The sequence below is a fragment of the Sceloporus undulatus genome, chromosome 1, assembly GCF_019175285.1.
Source record: "Sceloporus undulatus isolate JIND9_A2432 ecotype Alabama chromosome 1, SceUnd_v1.1, whole genome shotgun sequence".
Classification (NCBI taxonomy): Eukaryota; Metazoa; Chordata; class Lepidosauria; order Squamata; family Phrynosomatidae; genus Sceloporus; species Sceloporus undulatus.
In genome coordinates, this window is record NC_056522.1 from 1,361,920 (window position 1) to 1,381,303 (window position 19,384).

At 45.6% G+C, this 19,384-nt stretch overlaps 1 protein-coding gene across 7 annotated transcripts in view; it reads right to left on the minus strand.

Annotated features, from left to right (window-relative positions):
- DNMT3A (DNA methyltransferase 3 alpha) overlaps nt 1-19,384 on the minus strand; it is a 160,789-nt gene that overhangs the window by 100,816 nt on the left and 40,589 nt on the right. For 6 of the 7 annotated variants that reach the window (XR_006101619.1, XM_042447178.1, XM_042447175.1 and 3 more), the window contains one exon: nt 13,069-13,176. Coding sequence is in view for 6 of the 7 variants with exons in the window: in XM_042447178.1 (XP_042303112.1) it covers nt 13,069-13,176 (108 nt within the window). In the remaining variant the exon portion in view is untranslated. The remainder of the gene's footprint in view (nt 1-13,068; nt 13,177-19,384) is intronic. The other variant, XM_042447177.1, reaches the window with a different exon arrangement.

Below are 19,384 nucleotides of genomic sequence, written 5' to 3' on the forward strand. Positions count from 1 at the left end.
GCTACAGGAAAAGAGATTCCACCTCAATATGAGGAAGATCTTCCTGGCAGTAAGAGCTGTTTGACAGTGGAAGGGTAGTGGTTTCCTTTTTGGAGGCTGATTTAAAGCAAGCCCATATGTCACAAGGAGGACTTGGATGGTATGTTCTTGGATGGAAGAAGGAGGTTGGTTTGGATGGCCCTTGGAGGTCTCTTCCAGCTCTATGATTCTATGAAATGGGTGGATGTGAAAGCTCAGCAGAGAAGAAAGCTGTCAGGAAGGGAGTCAACACATTTGGTATGTGGCAGTGGAGCAGGGTTCTGTGAATACCAGGAATCACCAAAAACATAAAGGGATGGGTGTGAGAGCAAACAAAGCCAGAGCTCTCTCAGGAACTAAAATGACTAAACTGAATTTGGTTTACTCTGAGAATATCGTAGGATGGCATCATTCACTGGAAAAGTCAATAATGATTGGCAAAGTGGAGGGCAGTAGGAAAAAGTAAGAGTGCTCCACAGGTGGAAAGGCTCCACACCAAGGAGGCCATGGCCACTTTGAGTTTGCAAGACCTGAACAAGGCTGTTAACACAGAGAATTTTGGGAGGATTCCCATTAGATAGATGGATGGATGGATGGATGGATGGATGGATGGATGGATGGATGGATGGACAGGCAGGCGGGCCGGCGGATGGACAGACAGATGATTGATTCCAATTACATAAATAAGTCTAAGCCAATGATGGTCCAGAACAGCAACAGCAGAGGCACTGGCAGTTATCTAGAGTCTATAGTGCAGGGATGGGAACCCTGTGATCTGCAACCCCTAGTATTATTGCACTGCAACTCCCAGCATTCCTAGCCACAGGCAATGCCAATGGCTGGGAGGTAAAAGGAAAGACATGGAACAACTACTGAAGAAAGAGCAAAGGTTGGGTTATAGCTGACCATTAAGAAGATAAAGATGATAATGACTTGGGGCGTGGTGTTGTTTGCCATCAAGTCATTTCCAGCTTACAGCAACCTTAAGGTGAACCTATCACAGGGGTTTCTTAGCAAGTTTCTTCAGAAGGGTTTTGCCATTGCCATCCTCTGAAGGTAAGAGACTGTGACTTCCTCAAGGTCACCCAATGGATTTTCATGACCAAGTGATGATTCAAACCCTGCTTACAGAACTTTAAAGTAAACAATGAAGACACTGAAGTAATTAAAGGCCTTCCATACCTTAGATCAGAAGCAAGGAACCAGAAGATGGCTAGAGCTTGGGAAGGCAGCTATTGTAGGATCATAGAACTCTAGAGTTGTAAGGAGCCCACAGAGCCCAGTGAGTTCCTACTCAATGTAGGTTCTCCAGCTAGAGCACTTCAAGCAGCAGACTCTTTTGGAAGGCATCCAGAGAAAATGACGATGACCCAAGGCAACTGGTCCCACTGCCAAACTTTTCCTCTGTCATAGGATCATAGAATCATAGAGTTGGAAGAGACCGCAAGGGCCATCCAGTCCAACCCCATTCTGCCATGCAGGAACTCTCAGTCAAAGCACCCCCCATTGACAGATGGCCATCCAGCCTCTGCTTAAAGAACTCCAAGGAAGGAGACTCTACTACACTCCAAGGAAGGAGTGTGTTCCACTGTCGAACAGCCCTTACTGTCAGGAAGTTCCTCCTAATGTTCAGGTGGAATCTCTTTTCCTGGAGCTTGCATCCATTGTTCCAGGTCCTGTTCTCTGGAGCAGCAGAAAACAAGCTTGTTCCATCCTCAATGTGACATCCCTTCAAATATGACACCCCTAAACACGGCTCTCATATCACCTCTTAACCTTTTCTTCTCCAGGCTGAACATCACCAGCTCCATAAGTCTCTCCTCATGGGGCTTCATGGTTTCCTGACCTTTCACAATTTTAGTCGCCCTCCTTTGGACACATGGCTCCAGTTTCTCAATGTCCTTTTTGAATTGTGGTGCCCAGGACTGGACACAATATTCTAGGTGGGCTCTGACCACTGCAGAATAGAGTGGCACTATTACTTCTCTTGATCTAGACACTATACTTTTATTGATGCAGCCTAAAATTGCATTGGCCTTGTTAGCTGCCGCATCGCACTGTTGACTCATGTTCAACTTGTGGTCTACTTGAACTCCCACATCCCTTTCTCACACAGAAGTCTTTCATTCAGCCAGATGTCCCCCATAATCCTATATCTGTGCATTTTATTTTTCTGCCCTAAGTGCAGTACCTTACATTTCTCTGTGTTGAATTTCATTTTGTTAGCTTTGGCCCAGCTTTCTAGTCTATTCAGGTCATTTTGAATCTTGATCCTGTCCTCTGGAGTATTAGCTATTCCTCCTAATTTGGTGTCATCTGCAAATTTGATAAGTATGCTCCTAATTCTGTCATCCAGGTCATTGATAAAGATGTTGAACAGTACTGGGCCCAGGACAGAGCCCCACTGGACACCCCACTGGTCACTTGTCTCCAGGATGAAAAGGAACCATGGCTGACCATCCTTTGTGTTCGGTCGGTCAACCAATTACAAATCCATGTAACAGTTGCCTTGTCTAGTCCACATTTTACAAGCTTGTTTGCAAGAATGTCATAGGAAACCTTGTCAAAAGCCTTACTGAAATCAAGATCTATTACATCCACAGCATTCCCTTCATCTACCAATCTGGTAATTTTATCAAAGAAAGAGATCAGGTTTGTCTGGCATGACTTCTTTCAAGAAGTTCCTTCTCAGGTTCAATTGAAATCTACCATCCTGTAACTTCAAACCACTAGACCTAGTTCCATCCTCTGGGGCAGCAGATAACAAGCTTGCCCCCTTCTGTATCCGACAGTCCTTGACAACCCAGGCCAGGATGGCATTTGCCTTCTTTTCTGCAGCATCACACTGCTGGCTCATGTTTATGTTATGTATGTTCAGTTTATTTCAATAACAACAATCCCAAGGCCCTTTTCACATGTGATACTGCTGAGCCAAGTATCCCCTGTCATATACCTGTTTGTTAGGTTTTTGTGGTCTAAATGTAGACATTTGCATTTGTCTGTGCTGAATTTCATTTTATTAATTTCAGCCCAGCCTTCTAGTTTATCAAGGTCCTTTTGAATTCTTTTCCTGTCTTCCAATGTGTAACTACTTTTCCCAGCTTTGTATCATCCACAAATCTGATAAGGAGTCCCTCCACCCCATCATCTAAATCATTGATAAATGTTATTGCAGTTTCTGATGTTTTACAGACGGAGGGAGGGCTAAGGGGATTAGGGAATATTTTATCATTGTTTGTAAAATTGTTATATTGGATTGTTGTTACCTGCCTAGATACTTGAAGAGGAGAGGCGGGTTATAAATAATAATAATAATAATAATTATTATTATTATTATTATTATTATTGAGGAGCATCGGCCCCAGGACAGAGCTTGGCAGCACTCCACTCAGGACTTCCTTCCAGTCTGAAGCACAGCCACTGATGGCAACTCTTGGAGTACAGTTTTCCAAACAATTATAGATCCATAGTTTTTTGTGGGTCTTTTGGGGGCCTCTGTGAATGCCATGTTCTAGCAGAGTTTCTTCCTGACGTTTTGCAGTCAGCATCTGGCATCTTCAGAGAATGCTTGCCTGGAAAGGACTTGGCTATATATATATTGTGTGATCTGGAAAGGCAGGAGTGATTTGCATGTGTATCGTTGGTTGCTAATGGCAGTCCTTTCCAGGCAAACATTCTCTGAAGATGCCAGATGCCACAGATGCTGCTCGCAAAACGTCAGGAAGAAACTCTGCTAGAACATGGCATTCACAGAGCCCCCCAAAAGACCCACAAAAAATATGGATGCCGGCCATGAAAGCCTTCGACTTCACAGTTATAGATCCATTTGATGGCATTTCCATCTGTTCTACATTAGTCTGTCTGCTAATTGAAATATCATGGGGGACCTTATCAAATGCTTTGCTGAAACCCAGATAAATGACACCCACAGCATACCCACAATCCACTAAACTCAGAAATTTTTACTTTTGCAGAGTAAAAGCAATCTTGCTTTGCTAACATAAAATGCATTATATATAACTTGGTTTGGAATAAAATCATCATGTTTGAAACATCAAAAGTACAGCTTATGCAGAATATTACTGCAAACTGAACTCGACCTTAAATTTTTACATTCTGCTGCACACTGGAGCTGCAAGACCCTGAAATGTAAGGAACCTCTTGGTCATTTTGAGGTTTGATTAGGAGCAGGTGAAAAGCAATACAAATTGAACCATCAAATATTAGAAAGAAAGAGAAAACTTCCACAGTGTCAAGCAGATGTAAAGCATCCATTCCCCATAATGAGTATGAAGAAGAGGAACCCACGATCAAAATGTTTAACCATCTGATACTGTACAGTCTTACATAAATGTCTTCCTCTTCAGTAGTTTTCAGAAATGCTGTTGGGGCAAGAAATATGTGAATTTTTGCTTTTAAAAATATGCTTTACATCTGCTTGACAGATTTGACAAACGTTTGCTGTTAGCTGCCTTTGAGTCAACCTTGCCTCATGGTGAGCCTGTGAATGAGAAGTTTCCAAGGCCCCCGATCCTCTATCTACCTGGCCAGGTCCTGCAAATTCATAGCCATGACCTTCTTGATAGAGGCCATCTAGCTAGCATGCAGCCTTCCTCTCTTTCTGCATCCTTCCATCTTTCCTAGCATCCTTCTCTTTTTCAATGAGTCATTCCTTCTCAGGACATGACTAAAGTATGACAGCCTTAGTCTAGTCATCTTGGCTTCCAGGGAGCCTTCTGGCTTGATCTTCTCTAGGACCCATTCTGTCTTTTTGGCCATCCATGGGATCCTCGACACTCTTCTCCAGCCCCACATCTCAAATGAGCTGATGGTCTTCCTATCTGCTTTCTTCACTGTCCAGCTCTCACATCTTGAAAAATATTTCATTCATCATTCTAGAAGAAAATATTCCATTGCCCCATGGTTCCCCCTCCCCCCCATTTTAAAAAAAATGGCTTGGAGCAAAAAGGTACCCCCCCCCCGAATCTTTCCAATTTCTTCCTCTGGGCCTTCACACACATCCACGTGTGTACATACATATCCATATCCATGTACATACATATCCATATCCAACCCTTCTGCTCCATGCCAGGGCTTCCTGGCATCTCCCTGGTTGATCCTTTAAGTATACAAAGCTTCTATGAGGGGGTGGGACACAACTAAAGCAGCTGCTGCAAGCTCTCCATCCGCTCTGTGCCTTTGGCAACAACTTTGGAGGAGGAGACAGACTTCTGCCTGGCACTCCACCAGCTTCCCATCTCTCTCTCTTTTTTTTGCAGCCTTGCAATAACCTTGCTGATATCTCCCCAGCCCTGGGTGCTGCCATCTTCCCCCCACCCCAACTGGTTACCTACGCTCAGCCGCCCAGCTCAATCCAGTTTCAGGAAGCATCCAGGGATGGATGGGCAGCCAGCAACCGGCCTTCCCCAGGCGCTTCCATGAGGTGGCAGCCAGCCAGCTTGTCTCCTTTCCCCTTGGCAAGCTGGTGCCAGGGATCAGGTTGCAGCTACACAAGGCAGGGAGGTAGGGAGACCAAGGTGGAGGGCAGGGAAGGGGAAAGAGGCCATGCCTGTCAGGAGAGCAAGCTGTTCTCATGGCCCATTTGGCCCAGGGGCCAGCTGGGAAAGAAAATCACACCAGGAGACATGGTCCAAAGCGGGATGCTGGAAAGCAGTCAGGAAAAAGCACTGGTAGCCCTACAATTAAAGAAAGGGATGGGGAAGGTCACACTGGGTGGGGATTTGGTAACATGGGTTTTCTCAGCAAGATTCATTCAGATGTGGTTTGGGCACTGATGTCCTATGAGGCTGAGAGAGTGTGACTTGCCCTAGAGGGATCTCAACCTTGATCCCCTGAAGTGCTAGTCCAGAATACAAATCACTACACTACACCAGTTCTTTACACACATGGCAAACTCCTGGGCATCAAACCACAAGCCAAGCTTCGCACAAAAAATTTAGTTGTTACGTGCCTCCAAGTTGACTCCAATTTACTGTAAATTTAAGATTTTTATTGATTTTAACTATGTGTTTTTACTTATATTTTAATATTAATAACCATATCTTAAGGTTTTTTTGGCAAGATGGTTGATGATCGCCTTGGTTGATGATCTCCGTCTGAGCACTGATGGGGGTAGTGTGGCCCTGCTGGTGCTTTTGGATATCTCAGCGGCTTTTGATACCATTGACCACGGTATCCTTTTGGATCGCCTGAGGGAGTTAGGTATCGGCCTCCATTCTTACCTCTTGGGCAGGTTCCAGATGGTGGTGCTGGGGGACAGTAGCTCTTCAATAAGAGAGCTGACATCTGGCGTTCCTCAAGGCGCCATCCTGTCCCCCATGCTGTTTAATATCTACATGAAGCCGCTGGGAGAGATCATCTGGAGACATGGGGCACGGTGTTATCAATATGCAAATGACACTCAAATCCATTTCTCTATGTCTCCGACTGTTACAGTAACGGAGGATGGTATCTCCCCTCTGAATGCCTGCCTTAAGTCAGTAATGGGCTGGATGAGGGAAAACAAACTCAGGCTGAATCCAGAGAAAACGGAGGTGCTAGCGATAGGTCCCCCTGGACCGGGAAGGGAAATTTGTCCACCTGTCCTGGATGGGGTCACGCTCCCCCTAAAGGACAAAGTCCGCAGCTTGGGGGATACTCCTGGATTCGTCATTACAGCTGTCATTGCATATTGATGGGACAGCCAGGAGTGCCTGTTACCAACTTCAGTTGATACGCAAGCTGTGTCCCTGTCTGGAACAGAGGGACCTTGAAGCAGTGGTACACGCACTGGTGACCTCTCATCTTGATTTCTGCAATGCGCTCTACTTGGGGCTACCCTTGTACCAAGTTCAGAAGCTTCAATTAGTTCAAAATATGGCAGCCAGACTGGTCACTAATACATCTAGATTTGACCACATCACACCAGTACTAAAATCACTTCACTGGCTACCAATTAGCTTCCAGGCACAGTACAAGGTGTTGGTTATTACCTTTAAAGACCTACATGGCTTGGGCCCGAGTTACTTGCGGGAACGCCTCTCCCGACACAATCCGCCCCAAACTTTGAGAGTCTCAGGAAAAGCTTTCTGGAAATACAAGCCACCAGATTGTGTATAACCTCTCAAAGATCTTTCACTACTGTTGCCCTTAAATTGTGGAATAGTCTGCTGGAAGAGATCCGTCTAACGACCGTCTTGAACATTTTCAGGAGGGCTGTCAAGACGGAGCTCTTCCGGTGGGCATACCCTCCTGATCCTGATTAAGACACCGTGTTATCTGCCAGATGGTTCCCTGTAATTGACCACTGTAGCATGTTTTGCATTTTTACTGTTCCTGGATTGTGATTGTATTTTAAGTATTGTATTTTACGGTATTGCATTTTATGATTGTATTTATGGTCTTATCAGGTTGTAAACCTGCCTCAATCCGAAGGGAGAGGCGGGGCAATATAAATAAAACTATTATTATTATTATTATTATTATTAGATCAGTTCACAGGAGGACCTTTGCCATGATCTTTTTCTGAGGCTGAGTGGCACTTACCCAAAGTCACCTAGTGCTTTTCCATGGCCAAGTGGGGATTTGAACACAAGTCTCATAGAACCATAAGAGTTGGAAGAGACCACAAGACCCCAAGGGCCATCCAGTCCAACCCTCTGCCATGCAGGAACTCACAATCAAAGCACCCCTGACAGATGGCCATTCAGCCTCTGTTTAAAAACCTTCAAAGAAGGGGACTCCACCACTCTCTGAGGCAGCCATGTCTTCCACTGTCAAACAGCTCTTACTGTTGGGAAGTTCCTCCTAATGTGAAGGTGGAATCTCTTTTCCTGTAGCTTGCATCCCTCTCTGCTTCCTATTCTCTGGAACAGCAGAAAATAAGCTTGCCCCTTCCTCAATATGATATTCTTTCAAATACTGTACTTAAACAGGGTTATCATATGCCCTCTTAATCATCTATTCTCCAGGCTAAAGATACCCAGCTTTCTCAGACTCTCCTCAAAAGGCATGGCTTCTAGACCCAGGCTCAACTGTTGAGGTTTCCCAGAACTCTTCTGTGGGCTCAGTGAAGAGGGGATGGAGAGGCAACTACTGCATGTTAGACTTCTAACATGTCTCCTCCGTATGCCAAAAAACCGAAAGTTACTTCAGGGGTCTCTCCAAGAGACCCCAAATGGTACCTGAGGGTCAGAACAAGGGAGCTTAGCCTGAGAGCGGGAAAGGTGTGTGTCTAACCATCCAGCTCCATGCACCAGTTGCACAAGCAATGGACACAGAATTTCCCACAAGTCACATTTACACCTTCTAAGCTCAAAAAATCAATATATGCACTACACCAACACATAGCCAAAGGCAGCCGCACACCAGCATAATATACAAAATATTGCAAGAAAGCCAACAGTGCATTCTGGGGAGGAGGAGGAAAGGAGGCACAAGACCTTCCAATGCTGCCCTTCAATTCGTTTCCCAGGGGTATGAGTGTACAGAAGTGAGGCTGCCAACCCAGAGAAGCCTCTCCCCATATTAGTCCCCAAACTACCCTCCAGGTTGCCTCTAGAAAACAATTCAGCAACGCATGGGCAAATCCAGAAAGCAGAAGGTGGGCCTTTTAATTGCACAAAGAAGGATGAACAGGTTGCTTACCTGTAACTGTAGTTCTTTGAGTGGTCACCTGTGCCCTCACACATATGGGTTTTGCGCCTGCGGCAAGCTTCTCCACCAAACTATTCAGCTTTGAAAGAATCTGTTGGTGGTCTCTGCATAGGCACAAAACCCGTATGTGTGAGGCAGAGAAACCACAAAGAACTCTGAGTGCACAGACACATGTGTGTGAGAGAGTGTGAAGGACAGGCACACTGCTTACCTTATTTCCAAGGGGCACAAGCAGCAGACAGCAGCAGGAGAATACAACACGTACACACATGCACACTGAGGTCCACAACAAAACTGCCTCCCAGCATCGGCATACACACACACACACACACACACACACACACACACACACATTCCTGAGTGTCTGCCATGCGGTCCTTCATGAAGCCAAGAGCACGAATCTTTTCTTACGAGAAACATCGGTGGTGTCCAAACCACATCGCTGCATTTCCCCCAGAGGACCTCTACTAACAAGAGTGGTGTGCGAGCGTTTTGCCAGATGCAGCCAGCATGCCCGAGCATGCATCCCGCCAAGAGATGCATGCAGCCTGAAGGCCTGCGTGCATTACAGCTGGGGAGGAGGGCGTTGTCATAGAGGGCTTGCACTTGTAGATATGTTTGCGTATATGAGGGTGAAAGAGAGTGCACATGTGGATCACAGGTTCCTATGATATGCATGAAGACAGTCAGGGTGGTGCAGTGGTTTGAGGAGGACTCTGGGAGATCAGGGTTCAAATTCCCTCTGCTCAGCAATGGAAAGCCAATGGCTGAGGCTGAGAGGAAAGCCTTGAGACCTTCCTCTCAGCCTCAGCGGAAAGCAATGGCACATCTCCCCTGAAGCCATGTTGCCAAGAAAACTGAGCCACCATGGTATAGTGGTTCGAAGGCTGGACTAGGATTCTGGGAGACTGGGGTTCAAATCCCCACTCAGCCTTGGCAATCTATGGGGTGACCCCAGGCAAGTCCCATTCTCTCAGCCTCAAAGGAAAGCAAAGGCAAATCTCTTTGGAAGAAATCTGGCCAGGAAAACCCTAGGACAGGGTTGCCATACTGGAGGCAATGTGGTGTCGTGGTTTGAGTGCTGGTCTAGGATTCAGGGAGACCAGGTTTGAATTAGGGAACCGTCTAATTAATAATTTATAAGCCACTCTGGCAGAAGAGCAGGATATACAAACTCTGAATGGATTCCTGCTCAAAAGGAAGCCATTAGCAGGCCCTGAGAGACCTGTTGAACCAAACTGGGCATTTTTACAGAGGGAACCCACAATGACAGAACAAATCCAGGATGATTTTGGTTTTTTTAAAATAAAAATACCATTGGCAATTTACAGTAATTACATTTTTAATGCTAAATAATTTTTTTGGGCTATATGGCATTTGTCTTCATTTGCAAGCTACTTTGAGTCCCAGTTTTGGAGGAAAGAGATGGCTATAAACAACACAGCAGTAGCAGCAAATATAGAGGAATTCTGCAGCATCTTCCAACTGGGAGAAAGACAGGCTTTTGTGGACTTTATACAGTGGGCCCTCCACAATCGCTGTCAGTAGGGACACAGGACCCCTGTGAAAGTGGGGAAACCAGCACCTCTCTAGGAATCTCTACGCCCTTCAATGCAGCTCTCACCAACATGCTGCAGACGTTGACCATAGAATCATGCTGGAAGACCGACAAGTGCCTAGATAAATGTTTGTTCTAGGAATCTCTAAGTCCTCCAGTGTGACTCTATGGTCAACTTCTGGCAGTCATGCTGGAGGACCAGATTCCTAGAGAGAACATGTTAATCAAATCCGCATATAAGTGAAAGTCAAAGCCGCAAATGTGGAGGGCCAATTGTAGTACACATTAATATTAATCTATCTACACATATACACATCAGCAGATGCTTGGGCTGGCTTTAACAAAATTTTCTGCCATTAATAATAATAATAATAATAATAATACATCCTCATTCTCCTTTTGAGTCTGAAAGGTGTTATAGGATTCATTTACTCTATATCCTTTTATGCTGAAACAGGCTAACATGGCTATATCTCTGAATAAATATCATCTCTCACTTTCACTATCTACCAGGTGTTTTGGACCATCCATGATTCCGATTCTATCCAAGAATCTAGGGATTTGGGAGGTATTGTTGGATGATGGTGGAGGCAATGATGATCTTTAAGGGATTCCCCAAAGGTGACTTCTCACCACCCCAAAAGAAAGGCCATCCACAGGCCATTTCATTCTAAGCACCACATAACAACAAGAGCTGATTGACAGACTACAAGAACACTCTCTTCTTTCCACTAACACCATACAACAGACAAACAAGACTGACAGGCAACAAGGAAAGGGAAGAGAGACTCTGGCTGCATCTACACTCCAGAGTTAATGCAGTCTGATACCGCTTTAACTGCAGTGACTTCATGCTTGGCATCCTGAGATTTGTAGTTTTGCAACATATTTAGCCTTTTCTGTCAGAAAGCTCGGGTGTCACAACGCATGACAAATCCCAGGATTCTGTAGGATGACGCCATCATGACAGTTAAAGCAATGTCAAACTGCATTAATTCTGTAGTGTGGCAGCAACAGCAGCAAAGCCAGAAAGTCTGGAGAGACTCTGCCAAAGCAATGGGGGATACACTGCTGTGGGTGTGGAAGAGGTCCTCTGAGGCTCCCCACACCCCATCAGAGGCCCAGCAAGGACCAAAATGGGTCCAAACTGTGGGCATACGCACTCAACAACTGTGCCATCCTCTCTCTGCTCTCACACTTCCATTTCAGAGGAAGCTCAGACAGCCACAACTGTTTAAGGTACCAATATCTCCCAATATCCCCCAATGAGAGTAAGGGGGATTCATTCCCCAGGATTCATGGGCAAGAAGGTGGGAGGAAAACCACACTGGAAGACCATCAAGAAGATACACAGCAGACCTAGCCATCAGGAGCAGCACGGTGCAAAAGGAGGTGACTCTCCAGGTAGCTCTACATGTTTCGCTCTGTTTCTCAAGACCAGATTTGGAGAGCTCTGGGGATTTGGAAGGAGAATGTGAGCAGAAGAAAAGCAAAGGAGGAGGCAGATGTCGCATGCATCACAAAGGCTGATGCAGCAAGAAAGCAAGGATTGAGTCAGCTGCTCTCCAATTCCACCATCACCCCTCTGCCTCTCTGCTGTTCCTCCCTGGCAGCAACTCTCCTTTAACCTCCTGAGACTGCTCCAATGGCAGCTGGAAACACAGAGCTGGAGGGGATCCCAGGGGCTGTCTAGTCTAAGCCCCTGCCATGCAGGAATCCATTGCTAAAGAGACCCCTCCCATGAACAACAGCCATCTTGTTTCTGTTTTAAAACCTCCAAGGAAGCACCCTCTGAGTGAAGCGATTCTACTGTCAAACAGCCCTGGCTGTCAGATCATTTTAAACTTGGATAATTTTAGTAATTTGGTAATTTGAGTTCTCATCGATTTGGTCATTTTAGACTCTGCATTCAATCATCTTCTGGGTGGGTGGGAACCCTCTTGATAGCTAAGCGTACCTCCTTCAGCAGTGTGTGCTGATCTAGTCCTGCCGCCTTCAAGGTGGGTGAGCACCACCTCCGTAGTCTGCTAAATGTGGCTCTGGACATCCACCTACATCCTGCCATGAAATACTCCCCTGACAAGCAGCCTTGTTTAACAGACACTCTCCATGCTTTCCCATGTGGGCCATAAGGACCAGAAGCTTGCTTTAAAAAAAAATGTATGTATGGTCACACATCACAGCCAAGACGATTCCATTATGAAATTCTGACAGAGATCTCCCCCACCTCCATTTTTAGCCTTTATACCAGGAGCAAGTAAAGAACAACCTGCAAAGCTGTTTTAGCAATGCCTTCAATCCTGTTTCTGACCAGAATCAGGGCAAATTGCCAGTTCTGGAAAGTCTGGACGTAGCAACTCCCCTTTTAAATAGTCTGCAGGGTTCCCTCTGCACTGATCAATGTTTTTTCAAAGCCAGAAGGAGTTTTGCAATATACTTCCCGCATTGGACCTCCGTTTTCTTCATTTGTTTTTTGACTGCATTTTGGGCAGCCTGGTGTGGCCCCAAGGACAGAAAACCCGTTCCCGGACCCACTGCCCTTGCCCATCCCTGCTGCATTGGGGGAAACACAACCAGGCAGGGCACTTTTTATGCCCGCAGAATTCTTTTGGTACAAGTCCAACAAGACACTCACACGGCTGCCCTCCCAGCACAACCCCAACCCGACTGTGCATGACCCAGAGGGACCCACCTGGCTTCTTCTTTTCCTTCTTGGGACCCGGGAGATACCAGGCTCTGGGCCTGCTTCATCCACACATGCGTACACTGCACCGGCACATGTGCACACAGACTCACAACTTCCTCCAGCCTGGTGACAGCGGCTGGCATCTACTCACCACTGGCTGTTTGCGTTTCCTGCCAGGCCGCCCGGCCTTCCTCACCGGTATCCCCGGATCTGGCTTCTCGTCTTTGTTTCGGTTCTCATCGGCTTCCTCTTCGCCCTGCTGCCATTCAGGAACACATAGAAAAGAGAGAGGGGATGAGAGGCAACCTAGATCCATGTGGAGGGAGACAGGGAAGTTCAGTGCTGCAAACCACAAATAGAGCTCACAAGCACCAACTGGGGCGTGCGTGTGCGCGCGCAAGTGCATGTGGAGCCCTCCTTTCTAAAGAGCTGGGCCACCCCTTTCAAAGGAGGCAACATTTTGCCTTTTACACAGACCTGGGTTCCAGAAAACAAGAAGCATCGTACTGAATCAATGCAGGCCTCTCTAATCCAGTACAGGCATAACTCAGGCTGCATCCACACTGGAGAAATAATCCAGTTTGGCAGCCCTTTGACTCTTATTCTAGCTCTTTGCTATGGAATTCTGGGAGGTGGAGTTTGTTGTGAGGCCTTCTTTCCTTAAGCTCTGCTCCGCACTGGGCCCACAACAAACTCCAACTACCAGAATTCCATAGCAAAGAGCCAGAATAAGAGTTAAAGTGCTGCCAAACCGGATTATTTCTCCAGTGTGGATGCAGCCTGAGTTTGCAAAGACTCTGTTAACAAAACATTTTGGCAAAGTTTTTAATGCTGGCTCATCCTCCTTGTCTTCTGTCCAGCTGGAAGTTTTTTAGCAGCATCAACATTGGGAGGATGGTGAAGGAGAGCTGCAGAAACACATAATTTTCAGTGTCGGTTGCAGCAGCATGTCTGTAATAAACAATGCAAGAAAAACATGAGCCGGGGGTGGGGGGGTGGGGGAACAGGATTTTACTCCAGAGGATCCTATTTGTAGCCGTGTGTGCCTACTTACAACAGGGTTGTAGGTCAACAATGGCTGCCTCCAGAATGCCCTCCTCAGCATGCATTTCTGGCAGAACAGAGAGCGAAGGGGAGGGAAGAAAAGTCTGCCTCCCTAACTTCCCTCTAGAACATTGTTTAACATGGAAAAAAGACCTTTTGGCCACCAAACAGGAAACCTAAGGAAAGTGGAGGTTGGTGAAAGAGTCACCCCAGATGAATTTTGGGGAAAGGCCTTCAAGTGGTCTCTAGAAGGCTCAAAATGTTAGCCGAAGCGACCTGCTTGTTTCATTTCATTTTTTTTATTTATTTTTTTAATTAATTTTATTATTAAAATATAGATTCACATGAAGACATATGATATACATCCACCTTAACATACACTTATACATAGAACCACACTTGTGAATTCACATACAAGAAACACATAATGACGTACATCCACATTGACATACACTTTTACATAAAACAACACATATCGCTACTATGCCAAAGTAGCGAATGAACATAAAATGCCTTATGTATTATTTTAACTGAATATTCCTAGTTACTTCCGAGATAGAATTTCCAACCTTCCTTTGAAGCTTTCTGTGTATTTCCCATATCATAATGTAAGCTTTGTGTCAATATGCTTCCTAGTTGCCTACAAGCAATAGCAATACCTTTCTTACATATTTGAAAGAGGATTAATATAAAATTATCTATGATGTTTGTAGGTTTCTAGCCAGGGGAGTTGTAACTCTTTAACAGTTAGAATTATTTTCTTATATGACATGCAACTTAATGTTGTAACTATTGCGTAGGAGGTATGAAGGGAGAGCGGAGGAGAGAACAGATAAGTTATATAGATATCCTTATTTCCATCTCACATTCCTGTTTTCTTTTTCTCTTTTTCTCTGTATTTTATTACACACATCCAGTCTTCTTCCATTTTTCTCCTTGTTCTTCCTCTCATCAAAGCTGTTAATGTATCCATCTCTATGGCTTTGTAAAGATTTGAAAGCCAATCTTCTAACTTGGGTGATACAGGATTTTTCCATGACTTGGCAAAAATGATCCTTGCTGTTGTTACCATATACAGTATGATGTACTTATGTCTCTTCTCTTTTCCAAAATTTAGATCTGGGATCATATTTAACAAGAAGAGGCAAGGGTCAAATGGGAGAGTACAATCTAAAACCTCGCACATTGCTTGGTGTGTTCTTGTCCAGAATTTCTCTGCTTCCTGACACGTCCACCATTTTACATCTGTAGGAAATTGGCATCGTTTTTATTACATTTCCAGCAAGCTGCGTCTTGTTTTTTATATACTAAATTAATTTTATGCGGGGAAATGTGCCATCGATGCACATGGTTGTTTCATTTCACATGTGCGCATTGTTAATACTGCTGAGTAAAAATTTTGGTAAAACAAATTGAACTGTTCTTTCTTGTGAAATCTGAACCTGTCCCTATAGTTCCCATATAATGTTTACCTCTTAAAAAGCGATCTCCAGGAATACATTGTGAGGACCTTCTGTGGCTGCCCTCCTCTGCCACCTCCTATCTCTCACGATGGCATCTACTATGGGGACCTTTATCTCTATCCAAAACACTTGGGACCAGAAGTGTTTGGGGTTGTGGATTTTGGAACACCTGTACTGTATTGCGTATAAATTCATAATTACATATCTTGGAGATGGCACTCAAGTCTAAATATAAACATTCACTTATGCTTCATATGAACCTTATACACACAGCATGAAAGTAATTTTATACAATCTTTTAAAATAATGTTGTGCGTGAACCAAAGGTTCTGAACACTGAACCATCAGAAAGCAAAGGTGTCACTATCTCAGCCACCCATGAAAAAAGTTTTGGTTTCTGGAGCATTTCAAAGGTCAGAATTCCAGATAAGGGAGACTCAAGCTGTTATGCCCAAATCCTGACTTACTCTAACTGACTGACACACACTCTCTAACTCAGTCCCTAACGCACTCTGGCTCTGACTAACCAACCCTCCTACTAAGACCTCTAACGTCTCAGACTCAGTTCTCCCTTTGAGTAATTGCTGCACATGCCAGCCTCTTTAAAAAAACCATTCAAACGCTCAAATGCCAATCACCATAACCAAGAAAATCCAGCAAATGCTGCGCTCAGAGACCCTCTCACGGCCGCAGGATTTGACCGCATACGGTGCAGTTGCAGACAAGTCTACATAGGGACCACCAAATGCAGTGTTCAAACACGGATCAAGGAACATGAGAGACACTGCAGAACTGGGTCAGCTGGAAAAATCAGCTGTAGCAGAACACATTATAAACCATCCTGGGCACAAAATGCTGCTTGGAACCACTGAAATTCTGGACCATGCCAACAACCATCAGGTCAGAATGCTCAGGGAAGCCATTGAAATCCACAAACACCTGGACAACTTCCACAGGAAAGAAGAAACCCTTAAAGTGAGCAAAGTCTGGCTCCCAGACCTGAAAAACACCAAAAGTAAGACCCAGCAAATGCCAATGAAAGCCAGCCAGGGCCAGGAGGATTTCCCAGCAGACAACGGATCATTAAGTAAATGGACCCCTGAGGTCTTGCCATTCAGCAACAGAACAATACACAGATTAACATGGAAATCGCTTCCTCTCAACCAACAGTATATGGACCCCTCTCTCTTCCATGCCAACTTTCTCTGAAGATGCCAGCCACAGATGCTGGCAAAATGTCAGGAATATTTTTGTGGGGTTTTTTTTGGGGGGGGGGGGGATATGACCATGTTTCTAGAAGAGTTTATTCCTGACGTTTCGCCAGCATCCGTGGCTGGCATCTTCAGAGATGTCTGGAATAAACTCTTCTAGAACACGGCCTCATAGCCTGAAAAACCCACAAAAAACTAACCACCAGCACTGTTCTCAATACTGGCTCCTCTCCCCCCCCAACAAACCCCCTCCTCATTACATATGCCATACATTATCATACATTACCATAACCTATCCAATAAAAGCAACAACATTTCCCCTCTGGAAGTCCGTAGCCTCTCACGCATCCACTTCATTTGCTGGGCTGCACCTGCACTGGCCACGCTGGTCCATCTGTTGCATCCATCTGCAAAATGGGAAGCCCCTGGAGATGGGGAGCTGCAGCCTCCATCCATCTCAACAACACCTGGAGGGCACTGCATGATTTCCTCCCATGTCTAATCCCCTTTCAAGCAGTCAGTGGCCATCACAACTCCCTTGTGACACTGAGTCACACAACCATACACAGAAATGGGAAACACAATGGCATGGACCATCCTACCTTTAGTATTCAGCAAAACGTTTTTCCACTTTGAGTCTTGGCTTGTCTATCGAATGGCTTACTTTTTTGGAAGCGGCAGAAAGACGAGCCTAAATTTATCTGGCAAGAAACCTAGAATTCGACTGAAATTGCTACAAGATGCAAAAGAAAGGAGAGGTTTGGGACTCCCAGGTTTGAAATTATATTATGCTGCATGTTAATTTGTGTGGCTAAAAGAATGGATAACTTTAAAGGAACAGAAATGGTAGGATTTAGAAGGAGATGATTTGAGATTTGGATGGCACACCTTTTTCTGGCATGATAAGGACAGGTTGCTTACCTGTAACAGTATTTCTTCTTCGTGGTCATCTGCGAATACATACAAATGGGTTTCACTGCGCCTGCGCAGTGCTGCTCGGAACCTACTGGAATCACTGGGCAGAGTTAACTCTGCAACATATTGAAACTTTTTGGCGGTAACTCCGCCACCCGTTATAAGGCCCCTGCCTTCCCGCTCTTTTCCCCAGTTCCGCAATTTTTCCGCCAAGCAGGCGATGGAAAGAGCCAATGTGAGCAGGACACTGAGGGGACAGACGGGTGGGATTTCTATGTATTCGCAGATGACCACTCGAAGAAATACTGTTACAGGTAAGCAACCTGTCCTTCTTCTTCGTGGTCTCTGCGAATCATACAAATGGGTTTAGACTGACAAGCTAAGGTATGCGGCGGAGGGAGTGTCCTGAAACCAAGCTATGGTAAACCAAAGGTATATTTATTACAATAAAACACCTTGAACCATAAAGAGTCAGTCTTTTTGTTCATGCACAAATCAAACAGCAATAACTTTGCTAAACCTGAGAAGGGGACAGAGGTCGTGCAAGACCGATCCCATAGGACTTGTGTAAACCCACATAAACAAAATGTAAACAGTGTCAAATGTACAAGTATAGTGAACACAAACATCAGTACAGTGGTGCCTCGGGTTACGAAATTAATTCGTTCCGTGGCACCGTTCGTAACCCGAAAAGCCTTCGTAAGCCGAATTGCCATAGGCGCTAATGGGGAAAAGCCGCGATTCCGTGCGAAAAAGCCGAAAAAAGCACCAAAAGTTTTTTCGTAACCCGAAAAAACATTCGTAACCCGGAACAATGTTTTCCTATGGGATTTTTTCGTATCCCGAAAATTTCGTAACCTGGGTATTTCGTATCCCGAGGTACCACTGTAGTGCAATCAATGCAACCCTGAAACCAACACAGCCCTCCCGAAAGCTGCGTCTCGGATGGCTCTGGTGTCCAACCTATAGTGTTTTATAAAAGTCAGAGGTTGGGACCAGACAGCAGCCTTGCAGACATCCTCCAAGGGGATCCCCGACAGGAATGCAGAGGATGCTGCCATTGACCTCGTGGAATGGGACCGAACCCTGCCAGGGAGAGGCTTGCCTAACAGTTCATAGCAGAGGTGGATGGTACCAGCCACCCATTTGGACAACCTCTGCGCAGACACAGGCAGCCCTTTCTTCGGTTCCGAGTAGCATTGGAAAAGTCTCTCGGACCGACTGGAGGCAGCAGTTCTGTCCAAGTAAAATGCCAGAGCTCTCCTGACATCAAGAGAGTTTAGGCGACGCTCCTCATCCGACGTCGGGTTGGATGCGAGAGTGGGCAACACAATGTCCTGGCACATGTGGAAAGCAGACACCACCTTCGGCAAGAAGGAGATGTCCGTACGGAGGACTACTTTGTCCCTGTGGAACCTCAGGAATGGTTGGTCCCTCCGTAATGCACAGAGTTCGCCCGCGCGGCGGGCAGAGGTGATGGCCACAAGAAAGGCGGTTTTCCAAGTCAATAGTTCAAGTCCGCTGTGGCCATCGGTTCAAAGGGCTTGGATTGGAAGGCGGACAGTACCGACTCCAAACTCCAAGCCGGCGTTGGTACCGACACGGGAGGGTAAAGATTGGCGCAACCCTTCAGGAATCCCCTTACCAAGGGGTCTTTGAAAAAAGAAACCCTCCCCCCGAACTGATATTTGGCACAAATGGCAGACAGGTAGCACTTGATGGATGTGAGGGACAGCCCTCCATCCAAAAGTGACATCAAAAACTCCAGCACCACTGGAGTGGACACCTGTGCAGGAGACAAGCCCTTTTGGTCAAGAAAGAGGCAAAATCTCTT